Genomic DNA, 15,923 nt, shown 5'->3' on the forward strand with positions numbered 1-15,923 from the left:
AGTTATGGACAACTATGGGAAGCAGATCCACGAGTGGAAGAAGAAGTGGGAAATCAATAAGGTTCGATTTAATTTATTAAACAATTTTTTAATTTATTAAACTATTTTTTTAATTTATTAAACTATTTTTTTTTTTTTATTAAAAGGTCCCAAAGTCGATGAACGACACGGTTTGGAAGGAGTTGTGTGCGCATTGGGATAAGGAAGAGACGAAAGAAACTTCTTCCACCAACTCTACCAACCGCAGGAGCGACCGTAAAGGGAAGGGCATCTACAAGCATAACTTGGGTGCTCAATCTATTGCCACTCTGGGAGATCGCATGGTAAGTTCAACCGCTTTTTCTTCAATTATTTGAGTTTCAGAATTTCAATTTATTGTGCATTTCTTCTAATTTCTAATGTTTTTTTAATTTATGTTTTTTTTCAAGGCGGAAGAAAATGATGGCGAGCCGGTTGATGATCTCGCCCTATTGATGATGGTCTTGTGAGGGACGTGGTCGACCTGGTCCAAACTCAGGTGGTAGACGAAGTGATGCGCCTCGGATCATAGACCCGGGCCAGGATGATGCGACCATGGCTGAGCCAGATGATTCTTCAACAAAAGACAAACCAGGATGGATTAATGGTGAGGATACTGATCTAAAACCAGCTGATGAGACTGAGGACGAGCTGGAACCAGCTGAAGAGAGTATGCTTGAGCTGAAACCAGCTGAAGTGATAGTAGATGAGCTAGATGAGCTGAGTGAGCTAAGTGATACTAGCTTGGAGCTGAATGAGCTAAGTGACACTGAAGATGGAGCTGGTTTAGTTGCTGGGCGAAATGAGCATTTTTCAGTCCAAAGAAAAATTCATAACAAATTCAATTTGGGTCGGTTTTACACCAAATTCGACCAGACCTTTCCTCAGTCCATTTCAAGCCCATTCTCATCAAGAATGCCAAGAGGGAGTCAGCAAGGAAGTCTTGGTCGTGCATGGGAAAAATAATTCAACAAAATCATTAATTTCGGTCTTTAGTCAAAGTCTTCATTTCTAGTTTCCATGTCTTGTTTTTAGCACATTCTTCTTTGGATTTCTACAACTTGTAATCCTATATATAGGGCCTAAGAGCCACGAAATAAGAGAAGTTTTTTCCCCTTTTATTTGAGTTTATCTATTTGTTCTTTGTAGAACACTTCTTTGTTTCTTGGTGAGGTTATCTCCGAGTAAACAGCCTCTAATTCGTTGGACCTGTGCGTCATATCAGGCAACGTTTAGAAATCCTTCTTTTGGTGGACTTGTGAGTCATATCAAGCACCAACTGAAGTCTGGTAGTATCATTGGGCCATCCGCAACCCATTGTGTCACCGTTCAATCCATCAGTTCTCCCTTTTGGCGAGTTCATATCCCTTTAGTCCGGTCGAGTGATCCTTCCCTATTTTAGGGCGTATCACGAAGTGTCTCAGCTTCAAACCGAGGATGATGCTTCGACGGCTTCGACCAACTTGTCCCGGTTTCGAATCAACGAAATCGTTGAATCTGTAAGTTCTTTTGTTTTAAAATTCAATTCATTTATTTCTTGGTTTAAATTTGTAAATTTGGCTATTTTCTATTCAGCCGGTTCCAAAGAAGAAGGGACGTTTGGTCGGTTTGGGTCGTCGCACCCGGTCGGTTCCTCCTTCTTCTGCACCACCGCCCTTTGTTGATCCAAAAGTACTTACGGCTCAGTTGAAGGACAAGGATGATCGCATATCTTTGTTGGAAACCCAGATGGCGGCTCAACAGGCGGGCTATGAGGCACAGAGGAGGCAGAACCAGCAAATGATGGAGATGATGCAGAGGATGTACCCGAACGAGGTGTTCCCGGACGTGCCAGACCTGTAGTTTTCTTTTTTTCCAAAAACTCGGAATGTTTTATTTTTATTTGTGAAACTTTGAATATTAATTAATATGATTTCAATTTTAATTTTAATTTTATATTTTTGAATTTAAATTTCAAAAATTTTATTTTTGAATTTAAATTTCAAAAATTTTATTTTTTTAAAAAAATTAATATTTTTTACATTCCGAGGAAATTAATTATATTTTTTACTCGATCGATCGATGCGTTTTTGGACATAAATCCATCGATCGATCTGTTTATAAAAAAACGTTCGGAATATACCGAGGGACATCTTCCTCGGAAGATTTCCCTCGGTATATTCCGATCGATCGATGGATATATGTCCAAAAACGCATCGATCGATGAACTTCCGAGGAAATATCCCGACGAAGTTCTCCCTCGGTATATTCCGAGGAGATTTCCGACAAACTAGTGATCCCCGGAATTTCTTCGGAAATTTGTTTCCTCGGAATTCCGTCGGAAAATTCCGAGGGATTTCCGAGGAAAGAAGAAATTCCGAGGAATTATTTCCGAGGACTTGTTTCGTCGGTATGTCGTCGGAATAACGTTATTCCGACAAAATTCCGACGATTTTTTCCCTTAGTATCCTTGCTGTTTTCTTGTAGTGTCTGGATGTTTCTTTTGATCACCATCTTTAAATAAGGAATTTTCTCGATATCTTCTTCAGTGATTGTCTTCTTATTATTGCCAAGAGCGTCTCGGATCTCGCTTTGAACTTTCTTCATCAGTTTAGGGTTTCTAGCAAGCTCTGTCATTGCCCATATCATGGTTATGGCCCCTGTGTCTATCCCTTCAAGAAATATATTCTACCAAACAAACAAGATAAACTAAGTCTTTTTTTTCTTCTAATAAGTAAGATAAATAAGTTAGTATTTAGAATTATATATTCAGTTTCCATGCCAATGTGTTTAAAGAAGATGGAGAAATCTTAACTTACCAGGAGGACACCTCTGATATGATCTACCGTGAGATTCAAGGAACCATTTTGGCCTTGTTTATGAATCATATCCAACATAGAGTCGATGATGTCTTGGTGATCTTATGATCTTCAAGGAGTCAAATGATCATCGATCACACGTTGAAACAGATCATCAAGCTTGAAGAAAACATCATTGCGCCGCTTGTGTTGTCCTGAAAGCCAGTCAACGAGCCATCCAAGTCCAGCAACTGGGAAGAAATCAGAGCAAGTGAAACTACCTAGGGCAGTCTCTGCTTCGAACACTAGCTCTTTGATCTTCTCTTTATCGATAAACTTGCTCTCGTGGAAGTTTTGTCCGAAGGCAACTCGAAACAGGATACTCGCGGTTAGCCAGAAAAGGGCTTTGCTTAAGTCAACGGGAGACCCATCCGCGGCGGATTCCGACAGTTTCTTGACTAGAAAGTTACATTCTTCCTCTCGAATATGCCTAAAAGAGTGAACCTTTTTGAGGCAGAACAGCTCACGCACGGCTAACTCGCGCCGCTCCTTCCACTCTTCACCGTACAGCGTGAAAGCAAGAAATAAAGTTGGTAATAATATCTTTAAAAGACAAGAAATAAAGTTGGTAATAATATCTTTACATTTTTACCAAAAAAAAAAGTTTGAAAAAAATTCTTATGAGAACTTTTCACAACATTATGAGAGGAACTCAATAAACAATTGGTAACTCATTAACTGTTTTTCATTTTACTTTTCAACTAATTATATTTTTTTTGTAAAACTGGAATTGATTTGTTCTAAAACCACTAAAATTTGCCAAGTTTCAAAATTTGGATTATTTTTACTGTTATTCATGTAAACAAACCACAAATTTAACAAACAAGTATTTTGACTATTAATTGTATGTTCTTTTTGTTTTCATATTAAATATAGTTTTCAATCATTTCAAATTAAATATGATTTTAAAATATTATAAAATAAATGTCATTTTATGAATTTAATATAATTTTTGATAAAAATTTCTCTTTTATCTTTACAAAAATAATAAATACTACTAGTGACTTCAGTATTCAATTAAAAGTTGAATTGAAAATTTACACTTCTTACTTTCCTGAAAAAAAACAAATGATAGTTAAAATCAAATGGACGAATTACAAAACAATGAACCTTATGCATAAAATAAAGGGAAAATTGTCAAAACGGAACAAAAATTTAGGATGGTTGTCTCTTTGGTATAAAATCAAATTTGTCTATTTTGTCTCCCTTTTACCTTTTCCATTTCTGAAACTTAATAAAATAAATAGTTTTATGAATCAAAAAATTATTAAAAATATAAACAATTAATAAAACACCGATATACACAAACACATATATTTTTTTGTTGAAAAACTTGATAAATAAAATTTTAAATTACGTTCTACTAAAAGTAGAATGCGTTTTCTACGGAAAATGTGTTAGTAGAAAACGAATTTCAGAATAAACAAGTACATCTACTTTTTTAGAACGAAAAATCTACTTTTAATTAAAATTCTAAATATGAGAAATGTGAATTATACTAATTGTAAAGATATCTACTTTTCTCTCGAATGCCGTTTCTATTTTTATGAAGTATTCTAGAATTTCGGGAATGCGAAATCTAAATACAACAAGTACGTCTACATGAGGTAGAAATTGCATTCAAGATTTTTGTCATGGTTCTACTCATTGTATAAAGTGCATTCTACGGATAAGAAAACCTATTTTTCGAAAATTAAGGAAGTTTTTGTTAAGAAAATATTCTAAAAATATTATAACTTCCTAAAACATGTTTTGATCGATTTGCTTTGCCAAAACATAAAAAAATAATGATTTTTTCTTTTCTTCTTCATGAATCTATGATTTCTCCATAGGTTGTCTTGTGATTTTCACAAACTCTTGTTCTATGATGCATATCTATACAACATGTGGTGTTTGGGAATTTGGTGCAACCACATGATGAGTTTTTTCGGCTGATGACAAAGGAGGTAGGCTATTATTATTGGAATCAAATTTTACCTTAGAAGATTTTAAAAGAATGGATGTGGAGGATTTTGATATGGAAGAAGATTAGGGTTACGAGATATTTGGTTTCATGTCTTTTGTTCCCTTTTTTTAATTATTTTTACATTTCTTTTGCCTTTTTAATTTGTTTTTTTTTTCATTAAACTTTTTAAAATGATTTTAATTTATATTTAATTTGATTAATGAAAGGTTAGTTTTGGGATTCTGAAAAATATTATACTATTGGGACATCTTAGTGATGATATTATATTAAGGGGATAACCATCTTAAATTTTTGTTCCGTTTTGGCAATTTTATTTTTCCCAATAATAAATTGGTGTAGTGAAACCATGATGAAAATAAAATACGAGCCAAATTTCTTTTAGTCATCAGTTAGCAGACAGTTACTAATGCTAGGCTAAACTCGTTGAAATTAACCTTCTTTTAAAGTTCCTCGAAAGGACTAGGCTAAATTGGCCACTTGCCAGATTATTTCTGATTCAAACATCCAAATGTTTAAGAAAGTCAGGATGTTCTTTTACCAAAAAAAAAAAAAAATCAGGATGTTTTGCAAATAATACCAATAGATACAGAATCAATTAAACATCAATAATTTCTCTGTTCCGCATGAAAAATAAATTTTAACATGTTTACCCAAAAAATAATAATATTCGGAATCACATAAGAAAACCAAACTCCTTTGAAACCATTCTTCTCTTTAACTAGTTTCTCGCATTAGGTTCCACGTCGTTTTGGTTGAAAATTTCCTAAATTTATAATCTAATTTTTCATAGAGATTTGTCTTCTATTTTTTTTGTCTACAGAGATTTGTCTTCTATAAGTCAAGATATATATGTAATTTAGATAATTTGAAAGTTTTGCTCTTAAACCAAATTGAATATTCAGCGGAAAAGTGTTAGGTAAACTGAAATGATTAAAGAAAATTCCAAATCCGTGGATAGATATACATTTCTTCCCATTTAATAAATGTGAAGTGATTGATCATACTTTTAAAATTTTCTTTTAAGAAATCCTATGTTTTTGCGTTATGAATTTCAAATCTTAACTAAAACTAAATGTTCGTAAATAAATTTTGCAGTGGATTTTAACAAGTTACAATAACTTAGAGAAAATAACATATGAATTTTTAAAGATTATTAAACATCCGGATTTAAAAAGAATCTATAAACATACAAATTTATAAAGATAATTTTCAAATTAACTAAAATACAATAACACCTGAAGTTTAACCCCACTAAAAATGTAAAAAAACATCAGACCCAACAGGAAAGTAGAAAATAATAAAGAATAGAATAAGGACCAATAAAATACGACGCATCAGACTCCCACACAAATTTCCAAACTGATGTCTAGGTTTAATGTAATGGTTTTAACAATTCAACACCTCCGTATCTTCTCTCTTCCAAATCATTTTTTCAGTATTCTATCTAATAATTCAACACTCATTCATTTTTTAACTCATACAATGGTTTGTTGAATTTTATTCTAACATCTTATCCTATAATTATTATTTTAAATAATTTTGTTTTCTTATATGTTTTTTTAATTATATTAATAATTATTGAATAAAATTAAGAGATAATTTGCAAAATACCCTATTTAAGATTTGAAATTTAAAAAATACACTGTCTTTATTTTTTTTTTGAAAACTACACTTTCTTTAATGTGAATTTACTTTTGTACCTCAATTTGACATTTCAATAATTTATATATAAATTTAAAATTAATAAGAAAAGTACGAAAACACAGTTTATATAGATTTTAATTTATTTGGTTAACTTTATATAAACACAAGTCACGTCTCGTTCTATACAAAATTTTCATTCTTTCTTGAAGCCAAGACCAAGTAAGTTCTTCTAATATGATATTCACATATGTGTTTATTTTGTTTTACTTTGAATATGAAAAAAGAAGAACACTAATTATCATTGGTTTCACATTCTTAGTTTCACAAACAAACACAATGGCATTATCATTTGAAACAAAACAACTGTGTTGTTCTTTCTTCCAAAAATTAAACGAGACTTCCGAAGAAACAAGATTGTCTACCCAAAACATTGTGCAGTTCAAGTGGCTTCTCAATGCAAACAGACGGGATCAGTTCGAAATAATCAACCTTATTGCAAAATAAAAACTAAAACAGTTATCAAAACCTAGAGTAACCAAAACCAAATTTTGCAGAAAAAACGTTTAGAACAGAAAAAAGTTTAGAATATAAAAACATCAAATTCCAAAGTCGCAACGTACGGGCACGATTGTGTCATGTACGATGACATCTTGAGCAAGCTTGTTTCCGTGTTATTTTCGAGCTATTGATTGTTCTCCAAAACATTCACATCTTGAGCAAGCTCTCTGGATATGCCACACACAAGTGTGACTTTGAGTAGTACTGATGACAAATAACTCAGGGTTCAAGAAGACGAGATGCGTCTTGCGTTCTTTTTTTTTTTCAAAATAATAAAAAATACATTTAAGATATATTAAGAAGATATGTGAAAGATATTGTGTAGTATATTAAACAAAATATTCTCTAACGATTTTTTTTAAATTATTATTTTTAAATGGTTTAATAGGAATTGAGAAATATTAAGATTGAGCAATTTGGTAAATTTATATATAAATAAGTGTATTTTTCAAAAAGCTTAAACAAGGGTGTATTTTTCAAATTATATTCTTACTGAAGTGCATTTATCCAAATTTTCCCTAAAGTTAAATTACAATGCGTAAAAGTAAAAAAAATAATTGATTTTTTATTTTTATTGTAGTAGAAAGATAACTATTTTTATTTTTAAATAAATAAATTTGATTTTTGATTTTTATTGTAAAAATATTATATTAGAAAGAGATGAGTTTTTTTTCTGTATCCAAATCAAATGAAACAAGTTTCTATTTATAGAGTAAGAAAGATGATGAATTTTGATATAAAAATAATTTTCTTAAAAATAAAAGTTTAAAAGATAATTAATTTTGAATAATTGAGAGGAAAAAGAACAAATCAGAAATTTTATTGGCCACTGGTTTAATGACAAATGTCTATTGGAGGTCCACTTTGGCGCATCTCCAACGATTCAACATTGTTGAATTCTTTCGACATAATTGAATACACCTAGGATTCAATTGCTTTTTCAACAAGCCATTGTAGGCTTTCAACTATTAAATTTTCTAATTCAATAAGCCGTTGTAAGTAGTCTGAAACCACAACCATTTAATGTGTTGAACACATATCCAGTTTACAGTTCAGACTATTCAGGAAGACGGACAGACTAGGCCACAAATTTCACACGCAAACATAGTATTCATACTTTTATGCTTACGCCAACTGCATAATGTTAATTATTCAAAACATATTTAAATTTCAGATTACATAACTCGAACGGGAACAAGCTTAAGAGGTACTTTCTTGACGATAGTAAGAGTACCAGCTTCTTCCATGTCTATGTCGTCAATGGTCATCCCATCAGGCAAACTCCAATCAAAGAAGTAAAGCAAGTTCAAGAGTCCTAACTCGACAATAGCCATCCCCATGGGCATCCCAGGACATATCCTTCTACCAGAGCCAAATGGTAAGAACTCGAAATGTTGTCCTCTATAATCCACAGGCTTATCGATGAACCTCTCGGGGTTAAACTCGTCCGGGTTAGTCCAGAGTTTGGGGTCTCTTCCTATGGCACCAGCGTTGACCAGGATCTGTCTCCCTGGGGGAATATCATAGCCTTGAACTTTGATGTGAACAACTGTTTCCCTTGGGAGTAGAAGAGGAACTGCATGGTGTAGTCTGAATGTTTCTTTGATCACCATCTTTAAATAAGGAACTTTATCGATATCCTCTTCCGTGATTGTCATCTTGTTGTTGCCAAGGCTTTCTCGGATCTCGCCTTGAACTTTCTTCATCAGTTTAGGGTTTCTAGCGAGCTCCGTCATTGCCCATATCATGTTGATGGCCCCTGTGTCTATTCCTGCCAGAAATATATTCTACCAAACAAACAAAGATAAAACTAGATTAAAAGTTAAAACAGATTCAATATCCAAAAATAGAGAAGTTGGATAAATCTTGACTTACACTGACGACCCCCCTGATATGATCTACCGTGAAAGTCAAGGAATCACTCTCGTCTTGTTTATGAAGCACATCCAACATAGCATCGATGATGTCTTCGTGTTCTTTTGATCTTCCAGGACTCTTATGATCATCGATCACACGTTGAAACAGATCATCGAGCTTCAAGAAAACATCGTTGAGCCTCTTGTGCTGTCCTGAAAGCCGGTCAACGAGCCATCCAAATCCAGCTAATGGGAAGAAATCGGAGCAAGTGAAGCTACCTAGGGCAGTCTCAGCTTCGAACACTAGCTCTTCAATCTTCTCTTTATCGATAAACTTGCTCTCGTAGAAGTTTTGTCCTAAGGCAATTCTAAACAAGATACTCGCGGTTAGCCAGAAAAGGGCTTTGCTCAAATCAACCGGAGTTCGAGACACGGCGGATTCCGAAAGTTTCTTGACCATAAAGCTACACTCTTCCTCTCTAATATACCTAAAGGACTGAACCTTTTTGAGGCAGAACAGCTCACGCACGGCTAACTTGCGCCGCTCCTTCCACTCTTCATCGTACGGCGTGAAAGCGATATCTTTAAAGTCCCGTGAGAGCAGCCTTGTCCCGACAAGCTTAGGCCTGCTGCAACAGTCTAGGTCATGGGTTCTAAGCACTTCTTCAGCTGCTTCTCTCGATGAGACCACAACCACAGGAACAAAACCAAAGTGAAGAAGCATCACAGGTCCGTATTTTCTGGCGAGACGTTCAAGTGACCTGTGAGGCAGTTCTCCGATTTGGTGTAAGTTTCCGATGACCGGAAACTTAGGTGGGTTTGGAGGAAGATTCCATTTAGAGTGTTTAATCTTCTTTACGATTAAGATTAGTGTAACGAGAGTAACGAGGCAAAAACAGAGCAAAGAGATCGCCATTATTTTTTTGTTTATGCTATAGAATAGAGAAAAGAAAATGAAATTGCTCTCTGTTTGTTCCATCTATAGTTCAACTCGGCAAGTTGTCGTCGATACCAGATTTATACAACTATTACATGAAGCAAAATAGTCAATGGTCTCGCGTCATCCACTAAAAGTCTAAAAAGTATCACATTGATATTGTAGTATTATAAACTTGATTTACCGATATTTTTAACATATCATGTGTAACTTTAACATCTTTGACTATAACATCACAGATGTCCAAAATATTATCACTTGCTTTCCACATGCAAGTCATGCCAAAAGAAATTATGTAATCACTTGACCAACCCACAACATCTTTGACTAAGGCTTAGTTTCGAAAAAAGAAATCTGAGTAAAGCACTTTCTAACAAATAATCTATTCCTTGTTCCTGCGTACACCTAGTTTGTTTCTCAGATATTCAAACCTTATTTTTGGTAAAGCCTTGGTGAATACATCAGCAACTTGATCATTTGTTTTGTAGTACACCAACTTTATCTCTCCATTCTTCTGTTCTTTTCTTAGATGATACAGTTTGATATTAAAATGCTTGGTTTTGCCATGAAGGACAATTTTTTGAGATGTCAATATCAGCTTGATTTAACCAAAAAAACAATATCAGCTTGATTATCAACAAAAATCTCTGTTGATTCTTTTTGGTCCATATGTAGATCAATAAGTAGTCTTCTGATCCAAACTACCTGATTTACCTAGACATTTGCTGCAACATACTCTGCTTCTGCTGTATTTGAGCTACAACATCCTATTTTTGAACACCCTGAAAACATTCCTGATTTAAAAGTGAAACAGAAACCTGTTGCGCTTCTCATATCGTTAATAGATCCAGCCAATCACTATAAGAAAATCCAGCAAGCTTAGGACTGTGAGAACATGTATAATTGATGCCATTCACTGTTGTTCCTCTAATGTATCTTAAGATTCTCTTGGCAGCTTGAAAACTTAATTCACTGGCACAATGCATAAATCTTGAGAGATAACTTACAAAAAAAATTATGTCAGGTGGATGTGAGATACATCAAGCAACCAATCAAGCTCTTGTGTTTATTTTCATATTTCAGCTTCATCCTCTTTGCTAAATTTCCTCTTTTGATTTATTTACGTGTCTTTACTTTTGCAATTTTCTATTTGAAACTTCTTAAGAATCTCTTTTGCATAACTCCTTTGATGTAAGAATCCCATCACTTCTTCGTTGCACTTTCATTCCCAGAAACCAAGACATCAAACCGAGATCTGTCATCTCAAACGCTTTGAGAATTTCAGACTTGAAATCACCCAGTAACATCTCGTTATACCTTGTCACAAGCAAATCATCAACATAAATGGAAACCACAAGTAAATGATCACTTGTTTCTTTGACATAAAATATAGTTTCACTTTGACTTTTGACAAATCCCATCTTCTAAAGATGATCATCAATTCTTGTGTACTATACTCTTGGAGCCTGACTAAGGCCATACGAAAGTTGTTCTACATAGATCTCTTCTTCAAGATAACCATTTAAAAAGACTGATTTGACATCTAAAGGAAATTTTTTACAAGTATTTTGAGCAGACAATGCAAGGATCATGTTTACCGTGTATAACTATGCCAGTGGAGAAAATGTTTCTGAAAAATCCACATCATGTACTTGGCTATAGCCCTTTCCACTTATATGGCATTGTGCTTGTTTATAAATCCATCAGCATTCACTACAAGAAAACAGCGGTATTCTGACGGACATTCCGACGGAAAATGAAATCCTCGGAATTAATTTGAGGAAGGTTTCCTCGGAATTTCCTCGGAATATACCGACGGAATTCCGAGGAAATATCAATCCATCAGAATATTTCGGGGAAATTCCGAGGAAAAATGTGTTCCTCGGAAAAAACCGATGAATTCCGAGGAAATATTATAGGGATTTTACAAAATTCTGAAGAAATTCCGACGAACTAGTGATCGATCGATGGGTTTTTGGACATATACCCATCGATCGATCACATTGTTACGCTTTGGTCCATCTTAGTGATCGATCGATGCGTTTTTGGACATAAATCCATCGATCGATCCGTTTATAAAAAAAAATTCGAGATTTTGAAACCCCAAACACTAGTTCCTCGGAATTTCCTCGGAATATTCCGAGGAAATTCCGAGGAACACTTGATATCCTCGATCGATCGATGGGATAATCTCATCGATCGATCACATTGTTACGCTTTGGTCCATCTTAGTGATCGATCGATGCGTTTTTGGACATAAATTTATCGATCGATCCGTTTATAAAAAAGCATTCGAGAGTTTGAAACCCCAAACACTAGTTCCTCGGAATTTCCTCGGAATTTCCTCGGAATATTCCGAGGAAATTCCGAGGAACACTTGATATCCTCGATTGATCGATGGGATAATCTCATCGATCGATCACATTGTTACGCTTTGGTCCATCTTAGTGATCGATCAATGCGCTTTTGGACATATATCCATCGATCGATCCGTTTTAAAAAAAAATTGACGTTTTGAAACCCCAAACACTAGTTCCTCGGAATTTCCTCGGAATATTTCAACGGAATTCCGAGGAAGAAAAGGGTTTCCTCGGAATTCCCTCGGAATATTCCGGGAAAATTCCGAGGAAATAGGGTTTTTAAACCGAAAACAACGTTTTGCGGTTTGAATAACACCTATATAACCCTTATTAAGTGTCTTACGTTCATTATGAAGTCAAAAATTTGTTCCTTACCCTATAATAAACACTTTTCCGATTGTATGAACGAAATCCCCACAACATAAGAGAAACACTTATACACTTTAATGAACGGTAAAGAGAATACTTACAATTCGTTTTGAAATTTGTTATTTCATGGTTTATGCTCATCTATACAAAGAATCCTCAATGGTATGCATTACAATTGTATAAGAAATGAAATACGGCAAAAAAAAATTGATGTTTTGAAACTCCAAACACTAGTTCCTCGGTATTTCCTCGGTATTTCCTCGGAATATTCCGAGGAAATTCCGAGGAACAATATAAATTAATAGAAATACATGCACAGGATATTCTTTTTCCTCGAATTAATGAAAATATTCCGAGGAAATTCCGACGGATATTTAAGTGGCCGTCGGAATTTCCTCGGAATATTTTCATTTAACCGGGCAAACAAGCCGCCAAATATTTCGCGAAAATTGAAATTGAAAATACTGAGGGAATTCCGACGGAAAATATCCGTCGGGCCCAAGGTTTTATAAACTCGAAACGCATCTTCTTCCCCATTTCTCTCTTCTTCCTCTCCGGCGATCTCTCTCTCCTTCCGGCGTTCTCCACCTTCTCTCGCGACGATCTCTCCGGCGAATCCTTTCCATTCTCTTACAAATCATGTAAGGACCTTATCCCACTCTCTTAGGTCCTATTTGTTAGGTTTTTAAGTAGATTTGATGATTTTAGAAGGTTTTTGATAGATTTTTGTTAGGGTGATTGGGTAGGATTGTGATTTGTTGTGTAATAGGTTTAGAATTGTGATTTGGTTGTGTTGAATTGATTTAGAACTTTTTTTATAAATTGTTCATTATTTTTTTATTGACAAAACGTTTTTTCTATATAAATTCAATTTTACAAAACGTATTTTGTATATAAATCCGATTTTTGGATTTATAAAAGATGATTTCATATTTATAAAAATATTTATATTTATTAAAACTAATTTTGTATTTATAAAACATTTTTTTGATTTATAAACACTATTTTTTTTATTTTTGTATTTATAAAAACTATTTTTAAATATACATACCGTTCTTTGCATATAAATTCGTTTTTTGGATTTATAAAAGATGATTTCATTTTGAAATTAATTTTGTATTTATAAAATATTTTTTTTTATTTATAAACACTATTTTATTATTTTTTGTATTTATAAAAACTATTTTGTATTTATAAAAAGATGATTTCATATCTATAAAAATATTTATATTTATAAAACTAATTTTGTATTTATAAAACATTTTTTGATTTATAAACACTATTTTATTATTTTTTGTATTTATAAAAACTATTTTGTATTTATAAAAAGATGATTTCATATTTATTAAAACTAATTTTGTATTTATAAAACATTTTATTATTTATAAAAACTATTTTATTATTTTTTGTATTTTAAATATGTTTTCTATTTCAATTTTAATTTCATATTTTCGAATTTCAATTTAAAAAAATAAATTTATAATTTTTTTTTTAATTTTGGAAATATTCCGAGGAAGTTTATCCCTCGGAATATTCCGACGACATCTTCCTCGGAATATTCCGAGGAATTTCCGACGAACTTGTGGTCCTCGGAAATTCCGAGGAGTTATTTCCGAGGACTTTTTTCGTCGGTATGTCGTCGGAATAGCGTTATTCCGACGACATACCGACGATTTTTTCTCTCAATATGCCGTTGTTTTCTTGTAGTGATTGAGTTTGGTCCTATAAACCCATTTAACACCGATTATCTTTCTATATGATGAATCCACTAGCTGTCAAATATCAATTTTTCCAATCACTCTTAAGCTATTTATTCATTGCTTCAACCTACTTGTGATCCTTCTCAGATTTCTCATATTCACAAGCTCAAAAACATCAATATTGCAATTTTGATAAATGTAAGAGAGTTAGACAACCATCGTCTTCAGATTTAACATAATAGGCTTGTACCCATACTGACTTCATATGGCGTCTTTTTCTCCAAAGCTTTTATTGGTTATCTATTGAGTAAGGATACTGCAGTGTTTACAGCTTCTATCCATAAATTTTTTAAAGCTCTTTTTCATGCAATGATGGTGTGCTCATAAGACCGCCAACAATAGTGTGTACTAGTTGTAGTTTTCTTGTTACTCTCAAAGTCGTTCGAGGAAATGGTTTTCTTGTGATTTTTCCATAATGGCATGCTGTACAATCTCCTAACTCACTTTTCAACAATGAAATTTGTTTTACCATGTTGTTTTCTACATATAATGAATTTCACCTTGCCGTTTATGCCATAAACATGCATTACTAATTGTGCTTGTGCTTGTGCCTTTGGAGTTTCAAAAAAAAAAAGTGTGCTTGTGTATGCCATATGCTCTTCCTCCATAAGGTTTAGATGAAAGATTTTCGCTCTCATCTTAATTCTGAACAAGTCACATCATGCAGCATCTTGTTTCAAACATCATTTTTTCTTCAAAAATAACTTCCAAGCCTTTCTCTAACAACTGTCCAACACTTGGTGGATTCTGATTGATCTGATGCACATAAAGAACATATTGAATATATTTAGACACTTGTTACGCTTTCAATGGTCACATTTACTTGCCTTTTACGGAAAGTAATTCTCTATTTCCAATTCTTACTTTAGAAATAATAGATGTGTCCAACACTTTGAAGACTTCTTCATCGTTGGTTATATGGTTTTCACAACCATTATCAGTCAACAAAGAATTACATGAGAAGTTAAATGCTCAGAGCATGTTGTCACGAACAACATATTTCGACATCTTAGTGGTTCAGAAACGTTAACGGTGAGATGACTTACCTAGATCTCACTTCACAATCAACTCTTCTACACCACAACAAAAAACTTAACCACATCTTTATTCGTTGTCCTCAAAAAAACATCAGCAGAGGATCTCTATAGTTCAGATTTGAGGCTAAAACTAAAACCCTACACCACACCTCTTCACCGGGAACTTTTCACCGTCACACCACTAGATCGTAGAACACAAGCCACCGTGGATCTGCAAAGGACACCTAGTGAGACTTGGAGTTTCACGACTCTAACCTGGCCTCACATGTGGGAGCCATGAAGACTGAAGCTAAGAACCGCCGTGACTCAAAATAACGCTACAGGTCTAGAAGCTCTAAGTGATCAGACAGACAAAACAAACAAACTTTGTATTGAGGATCATGGTCTGAGGAGAAAGAAAAACACAAAAGAGGAACTTTCTTACGATCATAGGTAGGCGGTGAAACCACGGTGAAACCAGCTGTCGAAGAGGTGTAGAGAAATGGTTGACGGTGTCTTCAAGGAGAGTTAAAGCATTAACGGTACAACTCCGAAGGGGTTTCTAAAAGAAAAAATAATAATATTTTAATTTTCTGAACATG

General features: G+C 33.8%; 3 protein-coding genes across 3 annotated transcripts in view; 1 reads left to right on the forward strand and 2 right to left on the reverse strand.

Annotated features, from left to right (window-relative positions):
• The window catches only part of LOC125589724, a 75,000-nt gene extending 73,863 nt beyond the window's left edge, over nucleotides 1-1,137 (forward strand). The window contains exon 2 of the mRNA XM_048762056.1: nucleotides 531-1,137. Within this exon, the coding sequence (XP_048618013.1) occupies nucleotides 574-984 (411 nt within the window). The 5' untranslated portion in view covers nucleotides 531-573 and the 3' untranslated portion in view covers nucleotides 985-1,137. The remainder of the gene's footprint in view (nucleotides 1-530) is intronic.
• A 1,362-nt stretch (nucleotides 1,138-2,499) lies between these two features.
• On the reverse strand, nucleotides 2,500-4,077 carry LOC106408149 (cytochrome P450 71B19-like). Its single transcript, XM_048764238.1, has 2 exons — nucleotides 4,069-4,077; nucleotides 2,500-3,398 (listed from the first exon to the last, which is right to left on the reverse strand). Exons 1-2 carry the CDS (start codon nucleotides 4,075-4,077, stop codon nucleotides 2,928-2,930), a joined length of 480 nt encoding a protein of 159 aa, XP_048620195.1. The 3' UTR covers nucleotides 2,500-2,927.
• Nucleotides 4,078-5,782: 1,705 nt separating this feature from the next.
• LOC106407674 (cytochrome P450 71B20-like) lies at nucleotides 5,783-9,887 on the reverse strand. The gene is made up of 2 exons (XM_013848543.3): nucleotides 8,899-9,887; nucleotides 5,783-8,810 (listed from the first exon to the last, which is right to left on the reverse strand). The coding sequence occupies exons 1-2, from the start codon at nucleotides 9,856-9,858 to the stop codon at nucleotides 8,199-8,201; spliced, it is 1,572 nt and encodes a 523-aa protein (XP_013703997.3). The 5' UTR covers nucleotides 9,859-9,887; the 3' UTR covers nucleotides 5,783-8,198.
• Nucleotides 9,888-15,923: the final 6,036 nt, after the last annotated feature.

Source organism: Brassica napus, chromosome C7, assembly GCF_020379485.1.
Source record: "Brassica napus cultivar Da-Ae chromosome C7, Da-Ae, whole genome shotgun sequence".
Classification (NCBI taxonomy): Eukaryota; Viridiplantae; Streptophyta; class Magnoliopsida; order Brassicales; family Brassicaceae; genus Brassica; species Brassica napus.